General features: G+C 28.1%; 1 protein-coding gene across 4 annotated transcripts in view; it reads right to left on the bottom strand.

The window, feature by feature from the left end:
• The window catches only part of LOC107165800 (uncharacterized), a 107,742-nt gene that overhangs the window by 25,733 nt on the left and 59,005 nt on the right, over window positions 1-23,004 (bottom strand). For all 4 annotated transcript variants that reach the window (XM_089226153.1, XM_089226155.1, XM_089226154.1 and 1 more), the window contains one exon: window positions 14,383-14,526. In XM_089226153.1, coding sequence (XP_089082279.1) covers window positions 14,383-14,526 — 144 coding nt within the window. The remainder of the gene's footprint in view (window positions 1-14,382; window positions 14,527-23,004) is intronic.

Raw genomic sequence — 23,004 nt, 5'->3', positions numbered from 1 at the left:
TATAATTTCACAAGAATCATTATTAGTATTTTAATGTTAAAACCATCACTACCTTTTGTTCTATATGACAACATTATATATAGGTACATATTATTATTTTTATTGTACTGATTTGTGATTGTAATGCTTTCCGTCATAATATATAAATCATCTAAATAATAGAAACATTTATAATGACAGATTGTTATATATATATATCTGTGTGTGTGTGTGTGTGTGTGTGTGTGTGTGTGTGTGTGTGTGTGTGTGTGTGTGTGTGTGTGTGTGTGTGTGTGTATACGATTTGGCAGATTTGGCAGATTTGTCAGAGCGTTATGTAAACTTTATTATATTTTCCATTGTGAACACTTGATTTAGACCCTACAGAGTATAATAGACACTCCACTGGAAATACTAAACAGCTATTTATTGTCCGATCACCAAGGAAATATTATTATATTATTATTAGAAATTCATACATACTGATTTTGTTTCAAACAAAATACAACTATATTTGAACTAGGTACTTGCAAAAAACGTTTGTATGTTCAGCACTGTTTCGATCAAATTGGCCGAAACGGTATATACTTTGATCCTTTGAATGTATAACAATATTTATTTTAAACACGCGCAATAAATCACACTATGATATTATACGAGTTTATATATTATTAATTATTCATCAATAATTTCGTTTTTGTTAAAACCATTATAAACGATATTTATATGGCATGGCAAAAAGTGTTTATCGATTCACTGACCACTACAATTTTCGTATTAAAAATTTCATAATTACTCTTTTTCTTAAATTAATATTTGTATTATTGCCATATTTCGCATTAAGCAAGGTGGTACCGTATTAAATATTTACATTATATATTAGAGGTACTTGCAATATTTATCTTTTATTTTTACACATTATATATTGTTTTTCTAAGATTTTTTACCTATAAATAAATATCAAGTTATCCACACACAAGTTATTTCTTCGATAGATTATATTTTAATATTTAGTATCAATCTGATTAAATTGTATACATTTTTTATCAGTTCGAATGTATATTTAGTAAAGTGCAGTAGTGTCACCAGTTTCGGAAAAGGAAAATTGATTATGGGTAGGAACTATTAGAACAATTTGAAAATAATTTAAAATACCTAGTACCTATATGTATAATGTATATTATATTATCATTATTTTTTTCAATATTTGCTCAATCATTACAAGTGCAACCAATGAACAAATATTGAAAATGGTAATATAAAATGTTTCAAACGCTGAGCTAAATAATCTCAACAAAAAATGACTTCAAAGTGATTAATTTAAATTATATTCTGAGATATTTTAAATTTCTATTTTATCCTTCAAAGTAATGGATTTAGCTAATCAAAATAAGTATATATATCATGATTATTATGATTAAGAAACGTATCGTATTATAATTTAAAAAAAGTTAATACGAATGTACATATATGATTATCTTTTTATAGTTATTAAATTCATGTGGGCTAAGCACCTTTGTAGTTGACGTATTTTAAAAAATATACACTTAGAACACAACAACACATAATTTATACATATATATGAAAAAGTTAATGCAATATTACTAATCATTTTAAAATAATACGTAGGTATGAAGTATATGTAAATTAATATTATTCAATGTTGCATTTTTTCATATTTGAAAGGATTTTAATCATACTTATATACGATGGACCATTTTACAAAATAAGTAAATGTGATAAAATAATAATCTCTAAAATAAATGTACTTGTAAAAACACGATTAATATTTTACATAAATATAGGTAGAAACAGGTAGCTTTTAATGCGAAAACTTACACTTAAATACGTAATGTATACCTATATCATACGCAATAGCGAATGAATAAAATATGTAGACGAAGTGCAAGACATATAAAATTATGATGGAGGTGTATCTCTAATATTAATTATTAATAGCTTTATATTTGAACTTATAATATATAATATATACCTATTGCCTAATTGTCATAATAAAAATCTATAGCACCACGCTTTTGGACATGCATTTTTTAAAGTGATTAATACGCTCATCTGTTTCCCTCCCTCTCTCTCTCTCACTCTCCCTCTCTCACTCTCTATCATTCTCGCTGTAAACCTCAGCATTACACAGACGATACTACGATAGTAATTAGAAGTAAGTCTCCATTATGACAATTATTGTCATCATTGTGCTAATGCAATAATTATCGCGTATTCGCGTGGTATATCAAGACGTTATAATATTATAATAGCGAATGTTCATAATATAGGTACCTACGTAATTATTGATATGTGCAAATGACACCGAATAAGCGACGGTTGTAGCGGTGTCAATGATATTCAATAGATTTAGTTATCAGGTTGAGGTGGGTACCTAGACATATTATTATACTATAGAATATTATATATATATATATCTGCCTACTCAACGACTGTTGACGATATAAATTTAAAATTTAATTTAGTCTGCGGTGCCAGATTTGAAATTTTAGAAGTGCAATACGCTTTCCTTTGTCGGTCAAAAATGAAAAATGCTCGAATTTCCCCTGAGTAACAGTCATAATATTGCACTTAACAAATACAAGCTCGTTATACTCACACACGCGCAATATATATATATATATATATATATATATATATATATAAGATAGATAAATAGAACTCGAAGAAAAATCGCTTCAAGCAAACATGTATGATACCCCACAGGCCACAATACTGGCCACATATATTATATATTTATTATATATGTATGTAATATTGTATACATAAGCTAGGTACCAAATAATTCAAAATACAATTTTCTTCAATATTGTTGTCGAACGTAATATAGCCACTGTCATAATGTATAATATAATATATTTTGTACACGTGCATTTAAACCTACTATATAAAATTCATCCAAGTGCACGTTCATGACGGACTTCGTGTTTCTACTATAGCCTATAGGTATATATTATTGCCTTTATATCGATTTTTAAATTATTATTATTGTAACTAGGTACGATAACATAAAAGGGAACATATTATTATTATTATTATATAAAATGTAACTTTTAGAGAAGGATTATGTTTTTTTTCCGGATGAGAGAAAATTCGTTTTTAATATAAAATATTATTTCTTTGCGTCTGGGGGGGGGGGGGGGGGGGTACTTGAAATTTTTTCCATAATTAAATGTTTTATTTTAATTTACCGTTACGTGATTGTATTATTTACTTTTCATTCATATAGACTTTAAAATCTGCTACGTTAATTCAAATTTTTCGTATTAAAAAAAATGCAGCTGGAAAATGAAACGTAATAATTTCAAAAGTAAGTAAATATGTATATATAAATGTTAAAATATTGTAATTAATTTCTTTTTCGTATATTTAAATGAAATATATTATATACGACCCAGGTGGCCGTGTATCAAGTTTGTGCAGATGAAATAAGGGACGATAAATTTAAATGAGACAAATATTTTATTTTTATTTTCCGTAGTAAAATATAATTTGTTCATATTTTGTGCATTAGATATAGAAATGGCATTATTAATCGGAGATTTTATATATTATTGTAGGACTGTTCGATTTAAAAAAAAAATTCGAGATAGCTTCGTTCGCTGTAGATTTAAGAGGACGTTTCACCCCCATGTATTGTCTCCGTCTTACAAGTACGTAATATTACAAAAACTGTTTCGCGCGGGAAAGAACCGAGAAAGATACAGTTATAACTAAGAAACGAAATTTTCATCACATAAAAAGGAGAATTTTGTCTGTGCAATATCGTTTTTATTTTTTCGATATCAGAACTACAAAAAAAGTTATTCATGCTTAAAAAAAGCAAAATTAATGTATTATAAAACAATAAGAAGTTTTTTTGTATAAGTGATATCGAAAAAATAAAAACGATATTGCACAGACCAAATTCTCCTTTTTATGTGGTGAAAATTTCGTTTCTTAGTTATAACTGTATCTTTCTCGGTTCTTTCCCGCGCAAAACAAGTTTTTGCAATGCTACGCACTTGTAAGACGAAGACCACACATGCGGGTGAAACGTCCTCTTGAGTGTTCAAATTATTCTATCAAATATTTGTTAAAAATAAAAAAATACCATTTTAGAAGGTTTTATTACATTTTCTATAGAAATAACGAGTAACGAAATTCAGAACTATACCTAAGCTCTTTAATGTAAAAAGTAAACGTATAAATCTTTTAAGACTAAGCTTCTCTTCGTTGTGTGCGGTAACACAAATTACGTAATTTATAGATCAAACTATTTTATGAACCATTATTGACGTTTTCGAAACGATACAAATCGAAGTTATTCGTGATAAATAGTACTATAACTTTTGTTTAGATTATATTATTACATATAAAATGCGTATATTATAATAAACATTAAACCATACAAATGCACTATACACAACAGGAGTGGTATTCAAACAATAATGATAAAATGAAATGATGGTAAGCTAAATTTCGTTATTGAAATTCTGTTGAATGTAAACATAATATTTTTATTATATATCGACATACGGTTTATACATATTTATGAACACCATCACGGTTCACGGTATGTAGTGTTGATATTAATATATTATATAAAAAAAATTTGATTCGTACTTATTAATCGTATATATATATATATATATATAGGTACACATAAATACGAGTAAATCTATATATATAAATATTAAATAATATGTGTGTGCGTACCTATTGGTATCAGATATTTGACATCCGTTTATATTTTTGTTAAATGACGTTTCCTATGAAAATAACTGAGATGCATGAAGAAGAAAAAATAACAAGAAAAGTCAGTAAACCAATCACAAAGTAATCATATAATATCGAAAAATTGTAAAGGGTCATAGAACGTCTGTTGTTGATAGTCATAAACAAGTATATAGGTAGGTACCCAAGTTCAAATAAAATCGTTATTTACGAAATGGCATAGAAATGCGAAATATCATATTATATACCTATACTATCGGCCATTGGGAAAACATGTTTTATAAAACCGTTAATCGTATTGAATTCGGCAAATTTTCTATACTATATTAATTAATGAATCTTAAAAATCATAATGGATACAAACATCTATAATTAAGTGTGTTAAATTCAATTTCATTTCGATTTAATACATCATACGTTCTATGGAGAAAGCAGAATTTATAAATGAAATCAAACCTCAATCCTCGTTTCGAAATTATAATTTATTTGTTTAAATAATGTCATTGTAATTGATTAACAGGAGGAACAATTTTTCAAACCTTTAATTTATCTTAACTAAATTATTGAACACGGCAAGGTCGTAGTCTCTCGTCATGCTCGTAAAGTGATGACGAGAATAAATTTAATGATTGAGTAATTTTAAGAAAGCAAATTTAATGAGTATAACAATATTAACAACATGTCGGTGGTATTAATGTTGACAGTACAGTATATTTTGTCACGTGAATAATTATTATGGTATCGATAATAACGAGATTAATATTTAATATGTTATATATCATACATGTATATCTGTTTGGTAGAAGTTTTAGAATAGCTTTTTAAAATTTTTAGAAATAATATCAATGAACAAAAATAGGTACAATTTTAAGTTTAACTATTAAATTATTTTCATGCACTATACATTAACAGGGTTGAAAATATTATAGGTAAACCTTATTTTGCTACTTATTTGACCATATAAATGTAATTAGAGGTTAATCGAGATAAAATTAATGTTGAGATAAAAAAATTATATGTATATATAGTAAACAGAATATTATTAAAAACATTTTGTATCATAACACAAATTAATAATAAAATACATCTACCGCAGTCTACATTATATGGTGTATTTATTTTTCTCAATTTATAAATATTACGATGTGATTTGAGTTTTATAATATCATGTTTCCTCAACGTGCTGTCTTACTTACGACTCATAATATTACGACATATTATTATATATTGTATACTGTTCGATAAGCATTTTTCTGACATTTCATGAACGACCAATGTAAATATAATATCGTACAAGGTTAACCAATTACGGGTCGTAAATCAGAAATGGGTCCGTAAACGTCAACAACTTATTGCCTAGGGAATATATTTTTCCGTCGAGTTTTTTTTTTTGTTTTCGACAAATTATCTGTGGCAAAACATATTATTCAAAGTCATGTCTACGACAAAACTCGCGTGCTCTGCAAAAGCATTTAAACACACATACTATGCATTATACATACACACGAATTTAAAATTTACACTATCTGGGTAACTTGATTGATTTGAGACGAAAAATAATATATAATATAATACCGTGATCGAAGGTCCTATACATTATAGAATATCGTTTACGACAGTTGTATACATTAAGTTTCTTAGGTCTTTAAAGCACTTCATATTTTAATCGTTCGGTGAAATATGAGTTTAAAATTACCGCAACAATAACAGCTGCTGCTGCGTTAGGAAATAAATGAAGCAGGCGAGCTTAATGATTCGCAGAAAGCTTAACGAAGTGGAAATATAATATCTGTTATACTGTCCGTAATAGTTGGTATATTTATAATATTTCGTTCCATCGTTCAGTTATTTTATTTCCAATAATAATAAAATTCCATTTTGTTGAAAATAAAGTACTTATATACTATAATATGTTTTAATACATTATTGTATTTTATGTTTTGTTTATCTCATAGCATTATGCATTTTGATTTTGATTTTTCAACACCTTATTCTTATATATACGCGATGCATATTATTTAACTTAGGTATCCGTATCGTTTAATATTGAAGTACCTCTACTATAGACGACATTAGACAGGATATCTATAGTGGATAGCGTAAGGATCAATCAGATATAGTCATAGTTTGCATATTTACGGAATAATAAATTAAAATAATAGGTCAACGTAAAAAAAAAAATAGATAATTATTAATTAATCTAGATTGGTGTCTAGTGCTATGAAGGTGAAACGGATAGCTGAAATTCGAATGACGACATAGTTAGACAATAGCTTCGGGAAGAATCTTGATTTGTGAACGAGCCGAATTTGTGCTCAATTAGACGATTGTTTTTAGCAAAATTATTAAAAATTCTAATAAATAATGCGAGTGTGATTCAAAGTACCTATATAATAGCAAACATCAACTAAATTAGTGCTGAAGACGATCGCGTTACAACACTTAAGCACTGACAAGAAGAGGTAAGCTCAAATTGTATACATGCCATGTCAATTGTTCTTACCCCGCATACGTTGATTAATCTTGTATATAATGTTATAGATTGTGTAAAATTAATTTGAAAAAGAAATTCAAATTTTATACAAGATTGGGGGACTGGTGTAACTACTGTAACTCAAAAGTTGACAGACTTAAAATAATAAATTATATTGTACTTACTTAATATTATTTTTTATTTTTGAATATAATATTATATTATGTGTCTACTGTCTACATAATATAATTAAATATAAAAAAGTGACAATGACAACTGCAAAAAATTGAATACTAATAATAATTAAGTTTATTAATAGGCCGTTCAATCAATATAACACAAATAATATAAATTTTTTATCTAAAAATAATATATAAATATATATTTATATGTACAATATTCTAAACACCAGTCAATGAATTTGAATAGAGTAGCATTGTACGATATAGTAGGCATAACTTATAGCATATCTATAGCCCCTCCCCTGTTTTAAGTTGATATGGAAAAAATATTAGGTACCTAATGAAATAAATTTTTTTTTTATTTCATTTATTTTTGTGAATATTAAAATACGTTATTAATTTAACTTGACGACGTGTACTTAATAATTTTCAATTTAACTGAAAAAAAAAACACTAAATAATTACAACGGGAATTAATATTATTAAGTCATTAAGTTTAAAAGCTTAAAAAAATAAATTTTAACTAGTTAATGCCAAGCTTTGCACGTATATGTTATTTTGAAAGTATAGGTTGCAATATATAGGCTACATATTATAATACAAACAAAACTAATTTGATCAATTTACACTAATTTTACAATACTTAACAAAATATAATGACCAAATTTGGAGTGTTTACATTATAATTTTACTTTTTTGACATAGTATAGGCAAAAGATATTATTCTATTTTATTTTTTAATCGTCCAAAAAAATCGACACATAAATTTATGCCACTCATAATTGGCATGAAATTCGTTATAATATTATAAAACACTATTCCAGTGTTTCCCAACCTTTTTGTAATGGAGATCCACAAACTTACTACTTGATAACCCCCCCCCCCTACTAGCAAAAAAACCGTGATTATAATATAGTGTTAATAATAATCATTTTTACTATAAGAAATTTTTTCATTGAATTTTAATATATTATTACAATATGGAATTATAAATACATAATTCAGTTTAAAATATAAAGATTATTTTTTAATCATAATGTGTTGTTAAAATAATTTAACCATAAAAAAATATTGACGTCCGTTGTAGAATCTATATTCTATATTAGTATATTCTTCAATACTAGTTAGACTTAACAATATTATTATACGTAGGGGTAAAACATAACTTAAGCATTTATAAATTTACAGCTAAAATTAGTTTTATTTATTTAATTATGGGTTGTCAATATCGACTCATAGGTTGGAAAACACTGTACTATTTGACACTGTGACTGTGTTGGTAATTTTACTCTGACTAAGACTCCCATCAAAAAAAAATTGTACTGCATTGGGGCTAAAATGCTTCATGCAACTTATAGGTGTAAAGTAAATTATATACATGAAATTTTTTTTACAAAGTTTAATTTAAGTCTCCGAGTACTAGTGAAATCAGGAAATCGTTAGGAAATAACAGCTAGTTAGGTTAAAAAAATGAAGCACCGAAATAGAAATAAAGTTAAAGATTATTACGATAAATATCACTGCGAAGACTGAAACCCATTGTAGGTCAAATAAAATGTTACCAGAAAAATTGTATTGTATTGATATATTATCGAACAGTGTGTAATATTACTTTTGATTATAACGTGCTGCATAAGTCCCCGAGAGTTCAAAATGTTTGTTATGAGCACTGTAGACGTCTGTAGCACTCTTTTTCAAATCAAAATTAATGCATAAATAGCATTACGTTTTTTTAAATTTTATTTAACAGACGATTTGTTGTTGTTGTTGTTTCAAGTATTACTCGAGACATTTTATCAAGTGTCTTGTACAAAAAAAAAAAAAAAAAACGTAAATTCTACCTCGGCGAGTGTGGTTTTGTATATTTAACAAGGTAAAAGAACAGCTAGCGCACACTCACCGCGAATGTTCGAAATCGAAATTCTTGCGGAAACTAAAGTCATTACTCTCTGGTGATAAAATGTCAATACATATACACTATACACATACATAATACAATGTACAATAAACATACATACAAATACATATTATACTTATACATAATATATTACATAGCTATCGGTGGGTTGTGATATAATATATGTATATGCGTTGTACAGATAAAGCTGAACAAATGTATTCGAAACCTTTGAGACTTTACAAACCATTACTGTGTACTGACGTTTTCCATTTGAAAAAAAAAATTATTTACGTTTAACGTAAACAATAATATCCTTCGATACTTATAACATATATACCTCGGATATGTATATAGGTATCCCTAACAATATTCCCACAGTAATACGACTTCTGTTCGCGTACCTATATTAGTGCACATCGGACGAAAATAATATTGTTATAATGTTTTTAAAAAACCTCAGTCGACCCGCGATGCATAGATATCACGACTAAATGCACCGGACGCAAATTTGAGTATCGGCAAATGAGTGTATTCGTGTGTGTGTGTGTGTGTGTGTGTGTGTGTGTGTGAATGTGGAGGGTACGCTCTCGCGGTACTGCACGTTTTGACGTGCGATGACACTTATTTTTTTATTCAAAATTAAAATTTAGGTTTACCCAGCGCGCGCACAAATCCACGTGACAAATAAAAACGACAAATTGATTAAATACACCACACACGTAATACCTTTATCATCTATATAATAATATATAGTTTTGTGTTTAATCGAAAACGATTTGTGACAGTCTCATCGTCCTGCAACCGTCGAAACGTTCATGCGTGGTGTATCTGTGCGCCCGAAATATAATTTATACGTCGAATAATACTCATCACGGTGTAGGATTATAATATTGTAATAATATGTTTATCGTGGTAATGCAAAATATAATTATTATATCATTTGCGTTTTTGCAAGAGCTACCGCTGCTGCAATTTCACCCTGCAACTGAAATCTCATAAAGTATATGCCTACACGAGAATATTGTTTGCACAGTATATTATAACATCGTTGTGCGCATATAATATATAGTAATGTACACTGCACAGCATACTACAGTCGTAATAATCATCAGTACTATATAATATATATTATACGTTCATTATAATTATTTTTTATTTTTATTATTTGTATTTGTACTGTGTAAAAATCGCAAACAATTTGCATTACATTACTTAGGATTATTACTATCATACACAAAGCAAGTTCATATTATATATTACTTCGCAGATATTGTCTACTTATACAAAATATGTACATTTATAATTATTTTATACGATATTATAAATATATATATATATGTATGTATGTATGTATATATGTATATACTTATGATTTGATTATTTAATTTATTAAATAGAGCTTTTGAAATTAAAATTATATTGAAGCGCGTATAAAAACGTTACTGACAACCAATATTATACTCGTCGTATATACAGTACCATCGCCATTGTTTTTATACCTAGTAATTTTTTTAGCTATATTATATTATAGTATAAAAGTATAATATATTATAGGTAAGATCAGTTCCAATTAAGTATTTATTTCATTTAAGTTAATTAAATAAGTAAATATTACCTATAGTATTCCACATTATTATTATACTTTATTCATGGCGGTCTCGTATAGTAAAATGTTACTCTGTACATCAATACATCAATACAAGTCAATAATTGTATTGTATACAGAAATTTATTGTATTATGTGCGTGATGTATGTTTTTATTTTATACATTTTTAAACAGAAATAATACGATTTTGGAACGTGAGCGAGACATAAGTGTACCGACGAATAATACAATTTAGGTGTTTATATATATACCCTATATTATAAGACAATAAAACCAAAATCTTGTTTCACGGATTTTATACACATCAAAAATTATCTCTCTCATCCGATTATTGTAGTTTTATAAGTCTATTCAGTAAGAGTATACAAAAAAAGTATAGATATCTATGCATATCTAATATAGTAATATTTATACATAAGACTCTCTCAGTTTAATACGTCCATTACACGCCTTAATTTATAAGAGATTCGGAGAGATAATATTCATATATTATATATATTATATATATATATAAAGGAAGCTCCGTATAATAGAACGCACTTAAGTCCTTTTGTTTCGAGTTTATATACGTTTCTATGAAAATGATAACAAAAACAATAATAGTAATAACAGGTCGTTGCTGCAGTGAGTACGTCGTTTTTGTGCAGACTGTCTCGATAAAATGTTATTACATCGACGTACGACGATGTACGCGAAAACAATCGTAATATGAATAATATGATATCATCTGGTTCATTCGTTCGTGGCACCTACCTATAATATTATAATACCTAAGCTATTAAAGCATTATATGTTTATATTATAGGTACTTTATCGTCTAAATGTATATAACTACACGTCTCGGTGTGATTTTTCGACCGAGAGTTCGTACTGGTGCACAACAATATTTATTAAATAATATAGTATTGATAATCTGTACTTTACCCATCCCCATTCCCCACTCCATCATCTTTATTGTAATGAGTAACGACCACGTTGAAGCTGATTGCTTTGGCGCTTACGTATTATTATTTTCGGTACCCATAACGTAAAATATGATAATTATTTATTGTAATCCAATATTAAAGTTCCGTTTTATTTACGCACGCCCACTGCAGTGACCTCTTAAGACGACTGGCGATGTGCAATCACGTGTGCTTATTTTATGATTACGTCGTTCACATCATACACGTACGGCTCATACCAGATAGATAGATAGAGAGAGAGAGAAAGAGAGAAAGTGTGTGTGTGTGTCGTGTGTGGCAGATAATCGGGCAGTGTGCAAACGCTAAACGTCGGGAAAAGCAAAAATATAAATCGGTCTTCAGGGATACTGTCAAAGCAGACGACTAACGTGCTCTTCTCGCCGGGAACGTCTGCGTCGTGGAGATAATAAGAGTAGGGGTAGGTATAGTATAAGGTATAAAGGTATAGGTCCGTATAGGTGGGTTAGAGTATAATAATAATATTATACCCCCGTGCGTGGAAACTTGTGCGTGCCGCGTATGTATGTTTATTGGGTGGAGGGGGGGTCGGTGGCGGTGATTACGGCTGTCATGATGGAGGGGTATGGGGTGACAAATCGAGTCAGACAGAAACCCCGAGGAAAAACGCGAATACACGCGACCTTTACGGAAAAATTATGTTCTGCTTTCGATGTGATAAAAAATAAAAATGAATAAACCAAAGGTATTTGACGTACGTTCGAGACGTGGTGAGATGGAGTCCAATTCATACATATTATATATTATACTGTTATATAGTACATATTGTTATATACGTATATTGTTTATACGCTTATGCTCATCCATCGTACCTATAAAAATCGCTTTACAAATCTCATTCGTTATTTTTATTTTTCATACACGTATTATTTTTTTCCTTCATAAAGTCAATTATTATTACTTTATATATATACATGCATACATATGCATCACGCGAGTATGGTAGATGGATGGTACGACCGGTAGACGACAATTCGTGATTGTATTGTGGAGTGAAATGCCCATAAAAAAAACATGTACATCGCGGTCGAGCTATATAGATCTCGCACACACGATGAAACTATATTTATATTTTATGCTTAAAACACACACATACCACACCGCTACATGCATCTTATTTGTTGTGGTTACAACCGGTCGGATGGATTTTTTGTTATATTATAGAACTCACGTGTGTACATGTACCGAACGTATGACAGTAAATATTTTGCGTGTCGCGCGAAGGGAGGAAGTATACATAATGCTGCACACGACTATTATACGAAGGGACTAGAAAACGCATTAGAACCGAGATGGCTGGTTATTTGTACGTGACGGACGAGAGGAAATTCGCGCATGTGCCGAGTGGAAATCCGAAGATGAATTGAACGTCACCGAGACCATTGAAGTGAAAAAAAAATCCCAGCGAACTAGTCGTACTGTGTTGTAAGAGTAAGGTTTCCAGTATGTCTCGTCACTGTAATGAATGTGTGGAATTCGAATTCAATGATATACTACAATTGTATATAATATGAAACAACAACTGTCTTACCCGATGACGGAGGTGGGTGGATCAGCATATTTATTTAGTCTATATACTTTTATTAGTAGTTTCTGTGTTTTAATAGGTTGAAATAATAATTGTTGCCAAAATATTAGATATCATAGTTTATAAATTTACATAATAAAATAGTGTGAATAGGGTCGTCTGTGATAAAATAGTATAAAAATAAGCTAAATATTTGGAACTATCAACGTACAGAATTATTCAAAATGAATCGTCGTAGACTTTTACACCAGGTTTTCTAGGTCAACCTTAAACCGTGTGACTGCCTACATATTTTGGGGATATGCTACAGATACTGATCGGACGTACTACCATTATTATCAACAACCAAGAAGCTTCAGAAATTAATGGAGTCATTACAACGGATATACATAGGTCTATCAATTGAGTTCCGACTATATATATGTTGTTCTTGTGACCAAGAAAAGCTAAATAAGACATTTATTTTATAGGTACACCGCCATTAAAGAAATGTTTAATATTATTATTTTATTTAATGTATATAATAATATATTAGTTTGTTACATTAAACCTAAAATCCAAAAATACTAAGCATTTAAAACTTATCGGATGAATCATGTTGAAAACCCATAATGTATACAGAAAATGGTAATACATAATATAAGTATTAAGAAACAGCAGAGAGTTATAAGTTTCTACGATGAAAATTGTTTAATAATAACGAAATATTTAAAATACATTGAGGACAAATCGTTATTTTTCGTTTAAATATCTAATTTTGTCATAATTTAAACATCAAAAGCGTTTTACGAAAAAAAATTAATATTAATACCTATACTTAAAATAAAATATATTTGGTAATTTCAAAATGTTTAATACCATAATGCATACATATTATTTATTAGATGTATTATCAAAAATGTATCAGTATTCAAAGTTATAAATATATATAGCTGTGCATAATATCTAATTAACTATTTAATTATAATTATAACTGAATATAAACAGACTTACCTAACTATAACCGGTTTTTCACTGCCAGCTACAAATCCAAACCCTAGTTCAGGATGTCTTTTTAAAGTAACCAGTCTAGGTTTTGGACTCTCCTCCACCAAATCGTTTCTGGGATCATCGTAGCTGGTGGTTTTTGTGATATGGCTAAATAGATAAAAAAAGAAGTATTGTATTAGTATGATAGTAAAAGCACATAATGTCATTCTAACGTTATTATTTAGTTTGATGGTCGAAAAAATATTAAAATTGTTAGCAATAAATGTCGTAGTATCTAACGTATTAATCAAAAATAATTATCAACACAATAAAATCATAAATACATTTTTTATATATTATATTATATACAATAGGTTGGTGCATTTTATTTGAGGCTTTAAAACATACAAATATAAAACGTTCACACCAAACATTTTAGATTTAAATTTGATCTTGTATACAGTATACAATTCTAACGATTCAACTCATCAACATAATTGCTAGTAGTAAACATTAATCGGACACATATTATAATGAGGTAATAATGAAAGATAAATATTTTTTCATCTATATTTAAATTTTCAACTTAGATTTTTCATTATACAAATAAACGATAAGTACCGAAAGAAAAAATTATAACTTTTTAGTTTTAATGACTTTTTAGTTGTTATGAAATATAGCACTTCAATAATAACTACGTAAAAACATTGATTTTATAATAAAAAATATATTATAAAATCAATAATAAAAATAAGTGAGATGAAAAAAACTTTATACTCGTAATTCAATTTCAGAATCATACATAAATAATATTATAATTTAACTATTTAGATTGGTTTTGGATAACTTAACAAGATTAGTTTAAAGTTAAAATCAAATGGATTTATAATTTAAGTAAAATTTAAATTGTGAATTGAAGAAATAAATAAAATATAAGTATATTATGTAAATTGAAATATTATAAATGATCGACGAAAAATAAAACTAATATTGATGAATACATTTCAACAGTTTTACAAACCACTATAATTATATTATACAAGCGAGATACTTAATGACGTGCTAGTCCATTGTTTTTCTTAGCTGTCAATATATTTTAAGAGTTAACTGCTAAGTACTCAAAATTAAACTATTATTCAATAATAATAATACGATAAAAGAAATTTCCAAAATCTCTGAACAGAACTGTGGAAAATATTGATGCAAAATTATCTCGATAAATAATCATATGTAAATATGCAGAATATGCAGATTATGTAATAATCCAGGGGAAATGTAAAAAGATCTGTCGGAGAAATGAATGATTTAATATGCATAACTTAAATTTTTTTGACGATATGCGCGACGAAAATATAGTTCAAGAACAATACAGAAACATTTCAACAAATGAAACAGAATGATAGCTATGTACAAATCATTTTGAAAAAGTGTTGGTCCCCGGAAATGCACAATAATAAAATCAAGATTTTTGTGTAAAAGCCCCTAGTCTGAGAAAAATGTGCCCGATTTTTCTTTAATATTTTCTACGCATTTCGAAAGTTATTTCAAATGTTACTAAAGTCGCAATCATTTTATTTTGTAAATCTTTAAACATCTAACACCCATTCATACGACTATATTGCAGTGCAAGTGTACTAGACGCTACCTGTGAAATATAAATGGTTTTATTTTTTTAAACCATTATGATTACACGTAAATCAACGGATTTAGAATTTTTTACGATATGCTATATTATACTTATAGATATATTTTTTAACATAAATATCTTTTTTTTTTGTTTTTGATGGTTTACCAAAGGTAGGTATACATCAATAATAATAATTCAAATTATTAATGATTAAAAAAAGTTCCTTTATTAAAATGTTTTTTGCTATTATTTTTTGGGGAACTTTGTAAAACTTTACATCAGATTGTTTGGTTTTAAAATCAAAAATTCTAAACAATACTTCAAGAAATGAGGTGAATAATAAGTATAAAAATACTCATCAAAATTGGGAAAACTTTCAGAATTAAAACGCTTTACTAACCAAACTATATTATAGTATAATAATAAAATATTTAATTATAACTATTTTATAATAAAAACTTTCATGTGTGTAGGTTTTAAAGTGTATTTAAAATTCATAATTTATCTCGGATAATTATTTTCTAATGAAGTTTTTTTCTTAATACCTTAGGTATGTATTCAATACAATGCATCATCGTAAACATAATATTATTTAATAATTATCGCTAATAATGCAGTGTATGGGAATTGGAATAACGAATAAGATGAAACTATGATGATAATGATTAAACAATAATGGCGCAATGAAACCAGTCAAACTAACCAACTAACCCATATATATCACACTATATATTATTATAATACATCAATCTGATAAGTATAAAAAGGAATTATAAGTATAAATTAGGTATACCTATTCTAAATTTGATGACTCCACACAAAAAGAGTTGAAACGAAGCGAATTCGATTTGGAAATTATTTTCTTTGACACATTCATCGTGATATACAAATTTACAATGGTGTTTTAGTATCTATTCAACGTCTATAGTATTATTCTTAATCCGCAGCTGTCTACGCCCAACACACAACAATATACGATAAAATATATTATAACGCCCATATAGCCATAATAATAGTGTTGTATGGGTACCTATTTATCCTCAATAATCAAATAGGTCGTATGCGCTGCAGCATCTCATTCCGATAAGTCATGGATATAATACTGGTACCTATACACATATGTTCAAAATTGTACATCAATGTGTATGTCTAATATTTTTGACTAAACAAATTAAAATACTTTGTTATACGACCGATTTTTCATTCAAGTAGATAAGATAATATATTATACTGATAATAAAAATTAAAAACGTGAAGTTAACACTCACTTAGGTGCGTATAGGTATATAATGTTTTAATGCAAGTGTCAAATTTTTAAAAGCACACATTTTAAAAATTATGGGTATTTATCGAAAACATGCATCTCGCTTAATATTAGGTGTACTGAATCTGTTTAATCACACTGATAAAGTATTTTGAATCGGAGCCTAGTGTGACTGCGTAATAATTAGCTTCAGTCACTTGTGTGTTCTGAGGTCAATCATCAGCCGGTATCACTAGTTCCCAGTTGTTCAACAATTATTTTAGTTCAGTTTCGTTCGTTCATGAAACGAATCTGATCTCCAATCTTGTCCCGTTCACCAAATTATGATAATATAACTATAAACTAAACCAATTTCTATAGATAAATGTGTTTGACGTAAGGCTATTTCTGCAGTAAACACTAAACGGTATATAGTATTATAACCTAAACTAATGGATATAGTATAAAAATGCAACTTTAATTATTATTAGAACTATCTCTTAAAAGTAGGTAACATAAAAATAAATAAAATTGTATGGTGATAATTAAAAAGTATGTATTGAGTACGAATTTATGTGTGTGTTGTTTGCGTGTGAGTGTACATTATATATTCATAATGTGAAACATATTATAATATAGGTATTATAAAATATGTCATTAAAAATAATTGAAAAACAAACAATAATATTATTAAAATTATTTAAGAAGTACCAAGTACCTATATAAAATATACGATGAAAAAACGATTTATGTCATTATATATTTGGTTAAGTAACGCGAAGAAAATAGGTACCACGTGGCACAAAAGTAGGTAAAGGATTTTAAATCCTTTTGAAGTAGAATTTCTAATAAGTTAAATTTTAAATTATAATACTTAGTATTTCTGTAAAATATGTTTAAAATCATAAAAATATGTGATCCTTTTATACAAGTACCTATTTGGCACAATTTTTTTAGAATTTTATTTTTAAAACACCTGTATACTCGTAATTCAAAAAGTATATCAAACTTTTAAGAAATGTTATAATGTTATAATTATTAATGTAATATTATGTTTATACAAAGTTATTGTTTCTAATAAGCTGAACATTCTGTTTTAGAATACTGTAATATTATTGATTGGATAATGTCCAATTATTATTAATTTTAGTTCATAGTATTATTTTTATTTTTAACATAAAACATTAATAATAATAATAATTTCCAGCGGTCGTTGGTTAAATGGAAGTAATTATTATTTTATTATAATTGTTTTTAAAAATTTAAATCAAATAGTTTATATTTTCATATTTTTTTCATTAAAGTTTTTAAACATTTATTTTTGTATTTTATACATAACTGATATCGGATATGTAATTTTTACATCATCGTTTACATTGTATATTTGTATATACCTTGATATATCATTATATAATTTAATTCATTTCAAAAAAATATGAAGTATCTATACGATACTAACATAATATACATGATACGTAGAATGTAAGTAGGTACCAATGTACAATGGAAACTAGTAAACTATAGGTACCTATCTTTATGTTACCATTTTTTTTTCGGTTGACGAAAAATGATTTCTGAAATTTAATTATACATTAACATAAAACAGATTTTAATGGATTAACATTGTCGTAGTATCTAACTATCTACCAGAAAACATCAACGAAAAAAAAATCTGTTTTCATAAACCAAATTATACTGTATACACTATGCCAACATACGAATATAGTTTTAAACATAATATGTATGATAAGTTTTTATATGAAACTTATTTTTAAGATTAGTCGAAGAAAAGAAACACATCTGCTGATGAAATCATTTATAATAGTAATAACTATGGCTGTATGATTTGAAGTTTGATTTAATATAAAAGTAGGTCACAAGGAAATCGCGTTTGGTTTCCACAAACCATATATATGTATAAGAAATTCGTTGAGAAAAAGAGAGATCCTTTTACCGAAACAAACTCGTTTACTGGTGATCAGCTGCAGTGTGAAACTTTCAGGTTCTCAAAGTTTACCATAATTTGTAAAAAGGATATTTAGCTTGAAAAAGTACCAATTCAAGGTCTCCATTTCTCCAATTTCAACATTTTCTAAATTTACCGTTTCTTATATACCTACCTAAGATTGGCTGAAGTTATATTATATTTATAAGAATGTAAAAAAATCTAGTTTTTGAATTCAAATATTTTTATGCATATATATTTAAATTAATGTAATTACTTAAGTGATATTGGTAAGTAGATTTAGATAGCCTTAGGCTAGGAATGTGTTATGTTTAAAAAAAAAAAAAAAGTGATATTGGTAAGTTGTATTTTGTATTAAGATTATTAATGAAAAATGAATCGTTAATCGTTATTATTCAAACTGATATACGATTAAGTGAATTCAGTTGAGGTGTTTATATCAAACCGTTCACTAAAAAATAAAGTAAAGCATCTTGCTTAAAAGTTTCAGTATTTTATATTATTTAAGTTCAGAACAATACAATGAGTATTTATATTCTTGGTTATCTTTTCGTATTACTGAGGTAAAGTTTTATAATTAAAAATGTAAAAACATAACTGCATTTTTTGCCACTGACGACGCTAAGTATTTAAATTTATTATGATATTATTACAGAATCTAAGTAGTAAGACTAATAATTGTTTTGTTACAAAGTTTGAATAGCAATAATAATATTAAAAATATCATCATATTATCACGGTTAATAATTAATTGTAAATGAGGGCTATATTCTGCAGCCTCGGGGAATAAAAATAATAATATTTAATTTTCAACGCAAATTTGTGTAAAATAACAAAAATTCGTTTGTAATCGACTTTTAAAATATCATACCTACATAACCGCTACCCTAACATGCCATTGTAATTGTATTGCAAAAATATGTGTACACATACGTCACACCGGTAACGCTAACACATAAACTCAAGTGCTCTGAAACATATATGTATTATTATAATACGAGGAGGTATGTGCCTTTATTATATATATACATTGTCGGTGAGCGACCCAGTTTTTGTTAATACAATTATTACGGTCGTATTATGATATATTAAACAAACACACATCCTGAGAATATTGTATGGATACCAAAGCGGTATCGTATACCATTGTAAATGTTTAACGAACAAATACCAAAACTGTTGAAATCCCGACCCGCGGTACCGACCGATGCGCTGCTGTACGCACGGACGAGAGATACAATTATTGTTTTGTATCGGATCACCATCATCGCTTTTTCATTAAAATATACTTCAAATGTGGTTCTCGAATTTATATGACATATTATAGTACCTACGCTAACGCATGCCAATAATATATTATGCATAAATGATGACTATTGTGTATTTTTATACATTTATATATATTTATATCTCCACGTCTCTCCAGCAGTCTCTGTTTACGCATACAATAATAACAGTGGTATAATACTGTTATTGATATATCAAAACGTCATCAGATATTTATATAGGCGTCCATTATAGGCCGTATTTTTTGACTTTTTCGAACTCAAGTGCTGGGTTATGACCTGCACATCTATTTAAACCTGTTTATCGTAATTTCATACATCTTTCCCACGTAATTATCATATAAATGTCTTAGAATAATATAATATAATTATTTTCCCGTATTTCGTACTTACGACTGATGCATCATCATAATTCATAGTTATAGTCTGTTATGACAACAATTAAAATTAAATAAACGATGCGTTTAAATTGTTTAAAACTTGATATAATCATCTAATCTCATCAAATGAAAATAATAATTGTGACGACTTATAAATATTGTACGTTGATAAAATGTGCTTATCGTGATAAATCGATAATTGGCAATAAATAAAAAAACCTTTCCGATCTAAGACTTCATGACGATATGCAAGTAAATATGATATAAGTAATCAAACAGTAGGTATATTAAATAGTATAATATAATATAATATGTATATCCTACCCTATTATTTCAATATAATAAAGATTTGAAATCCATTTAGATACTATAAATCGTAGTGCCGACCTAAATAACATTGCAATGCATGTTATTTATTAAAATATTTATAACTGGGAGGTTCCTTAACACTATAACTATATTATAACTTATAAGAGGACGCCACACCTGCATGTGTTGTATCCGTGGTACAAGTTAGTAGAAGAGCAAATTTTATGCTCAGAATATTACGTTTAGCTCCGTTAGTTTAAAATTTAGAGTGAATTGACCTATTATAAAGATGAAAGGCAAGATTATTATCTAGGGCATCTCATGGGATTTTTATCATATTTTAATTTTAAAGCGAGTTATCACCTATGAGTATTTTAAGATATACAAACAATTTACAATATTTTATTTTTTACTTTTTTCAATTGCAACATACATTTGTTTATTTCATGTTCCAAAGAAGAACATTTTATTTATTTTTTTGGAGGAGGGAGGATTTCCAGCATCTAAATCGAATTTAGAACGGGTGGTTAATTAGTTATAAACATTTAGAGTTAATAGTCAAAACTTTAGTGTTAATGAGAGTGTTACCTACTGTTTAAATAATCACCCTGATAAAGCCATAGGTGTAGTATTAAAGTACCTAAGTAAGTACTTACCTCTACCTACACTCAACAACCCGCGTCACGGTGTGTAAAAAGTTTTTAACTCGTGTACAGATCTGCAGCCCTGTAGGACTTTCGCAGGAGCGAACACGCTTTGTATACCCGCCCGGCGCCCTCGTATATTATAATGGATTCACCGTTCTTGAAATTATTGTTAAGTTTTTACCAATCGTTTCCCGTCTGTAAAACAAATACGAGCGTTTCGGCTTTCCGATTTCCTGTCAAACGCGAATCCCCGATTACCGTTAAATGTAATTTTGTTTAACACGCATAAATCCGCCGTAGCATTATAATAATTAGTGTCGGAGTGTGCATTGCATACACTGTATATAATATACAGGGCCGGATAGGCAGTTTTTTTCTTACAGGGAAAATATGTCATGGGGCCACATAAACCAAAAATAAAAAAGTGCTCAATTCGTTCGCGACTGACATTCAATACAAATATTATTATCTTCAATCTCGTACATTTCATGTATTTTTTATGTAAAATAAAACAGTGCACTTCAATAAAATAATAATAATAATAATAATAAATTAGGATTTTAAAATGAATAAACATAGTGTTCTGAAAATAGCAGTTTATAATTTTCATTCGTAATATTTTAACCCACAGTTTAAGATAGTACTATCTTAAATCGTGTTTTAACCACAACAATGTTTTATCATTATAATAAAAGGTACTGTTTACAATTATAAATAAAAAACACAAAGGCCAAGAGTTTTAATGGACATTATTAAATATTAATATTTTCTAATTTGTATATCTAGATTTATCATTTAATTTAATATACAAATACCAAGTCGAATGGTGGCCCGGGGGCCACCAAAATATACTTGAAAAGGGGCCCACAGGGAAAATCCCTATTTCCCTATGGGCCTATCCGCCCCTGATAATATATACACACCGTCGCCTGTATATGTCGTGTACGAACACCGCAAAAGAGTCACCCAACGCATCTACAAAAGCATATTATATTATTATTATTATATAAATACGAGGGTAAATTAAAAAAAAAAAAAAAATAATGATATTCCGGTCGTGCCTTTATATTTTATTTTTGAATAACTTCCGCTTCCAAATTTAAATTAAACCGTTCTCCGCGTTGCGCCGTAATCGTAGCGTATGTATATAGTTCCTTGTAGTTTGCGCGCACGGGTCCGCCACCACCA

Source organism: Diuraphis noxia, unplaced genomic scaffold, assembly GCF_037042655.1.
Source record: "Diuraphis noxia isolate RWA-SAM2 unplaced genomic scaffold, SU_Dnox_SAM2 contig0004, whole genome shotgun sequence".
Classification (NCBI taxonomy): domain Eukaryota; kingdom Metazoa; phylum Arthropoda; class Insecta; order Hemiptera; family Aphididae; genus Diuraphis; species Diuraphis noxia.
This window is presented reverse-complemented; position numbering and strand designations above follow the sequence as displayed.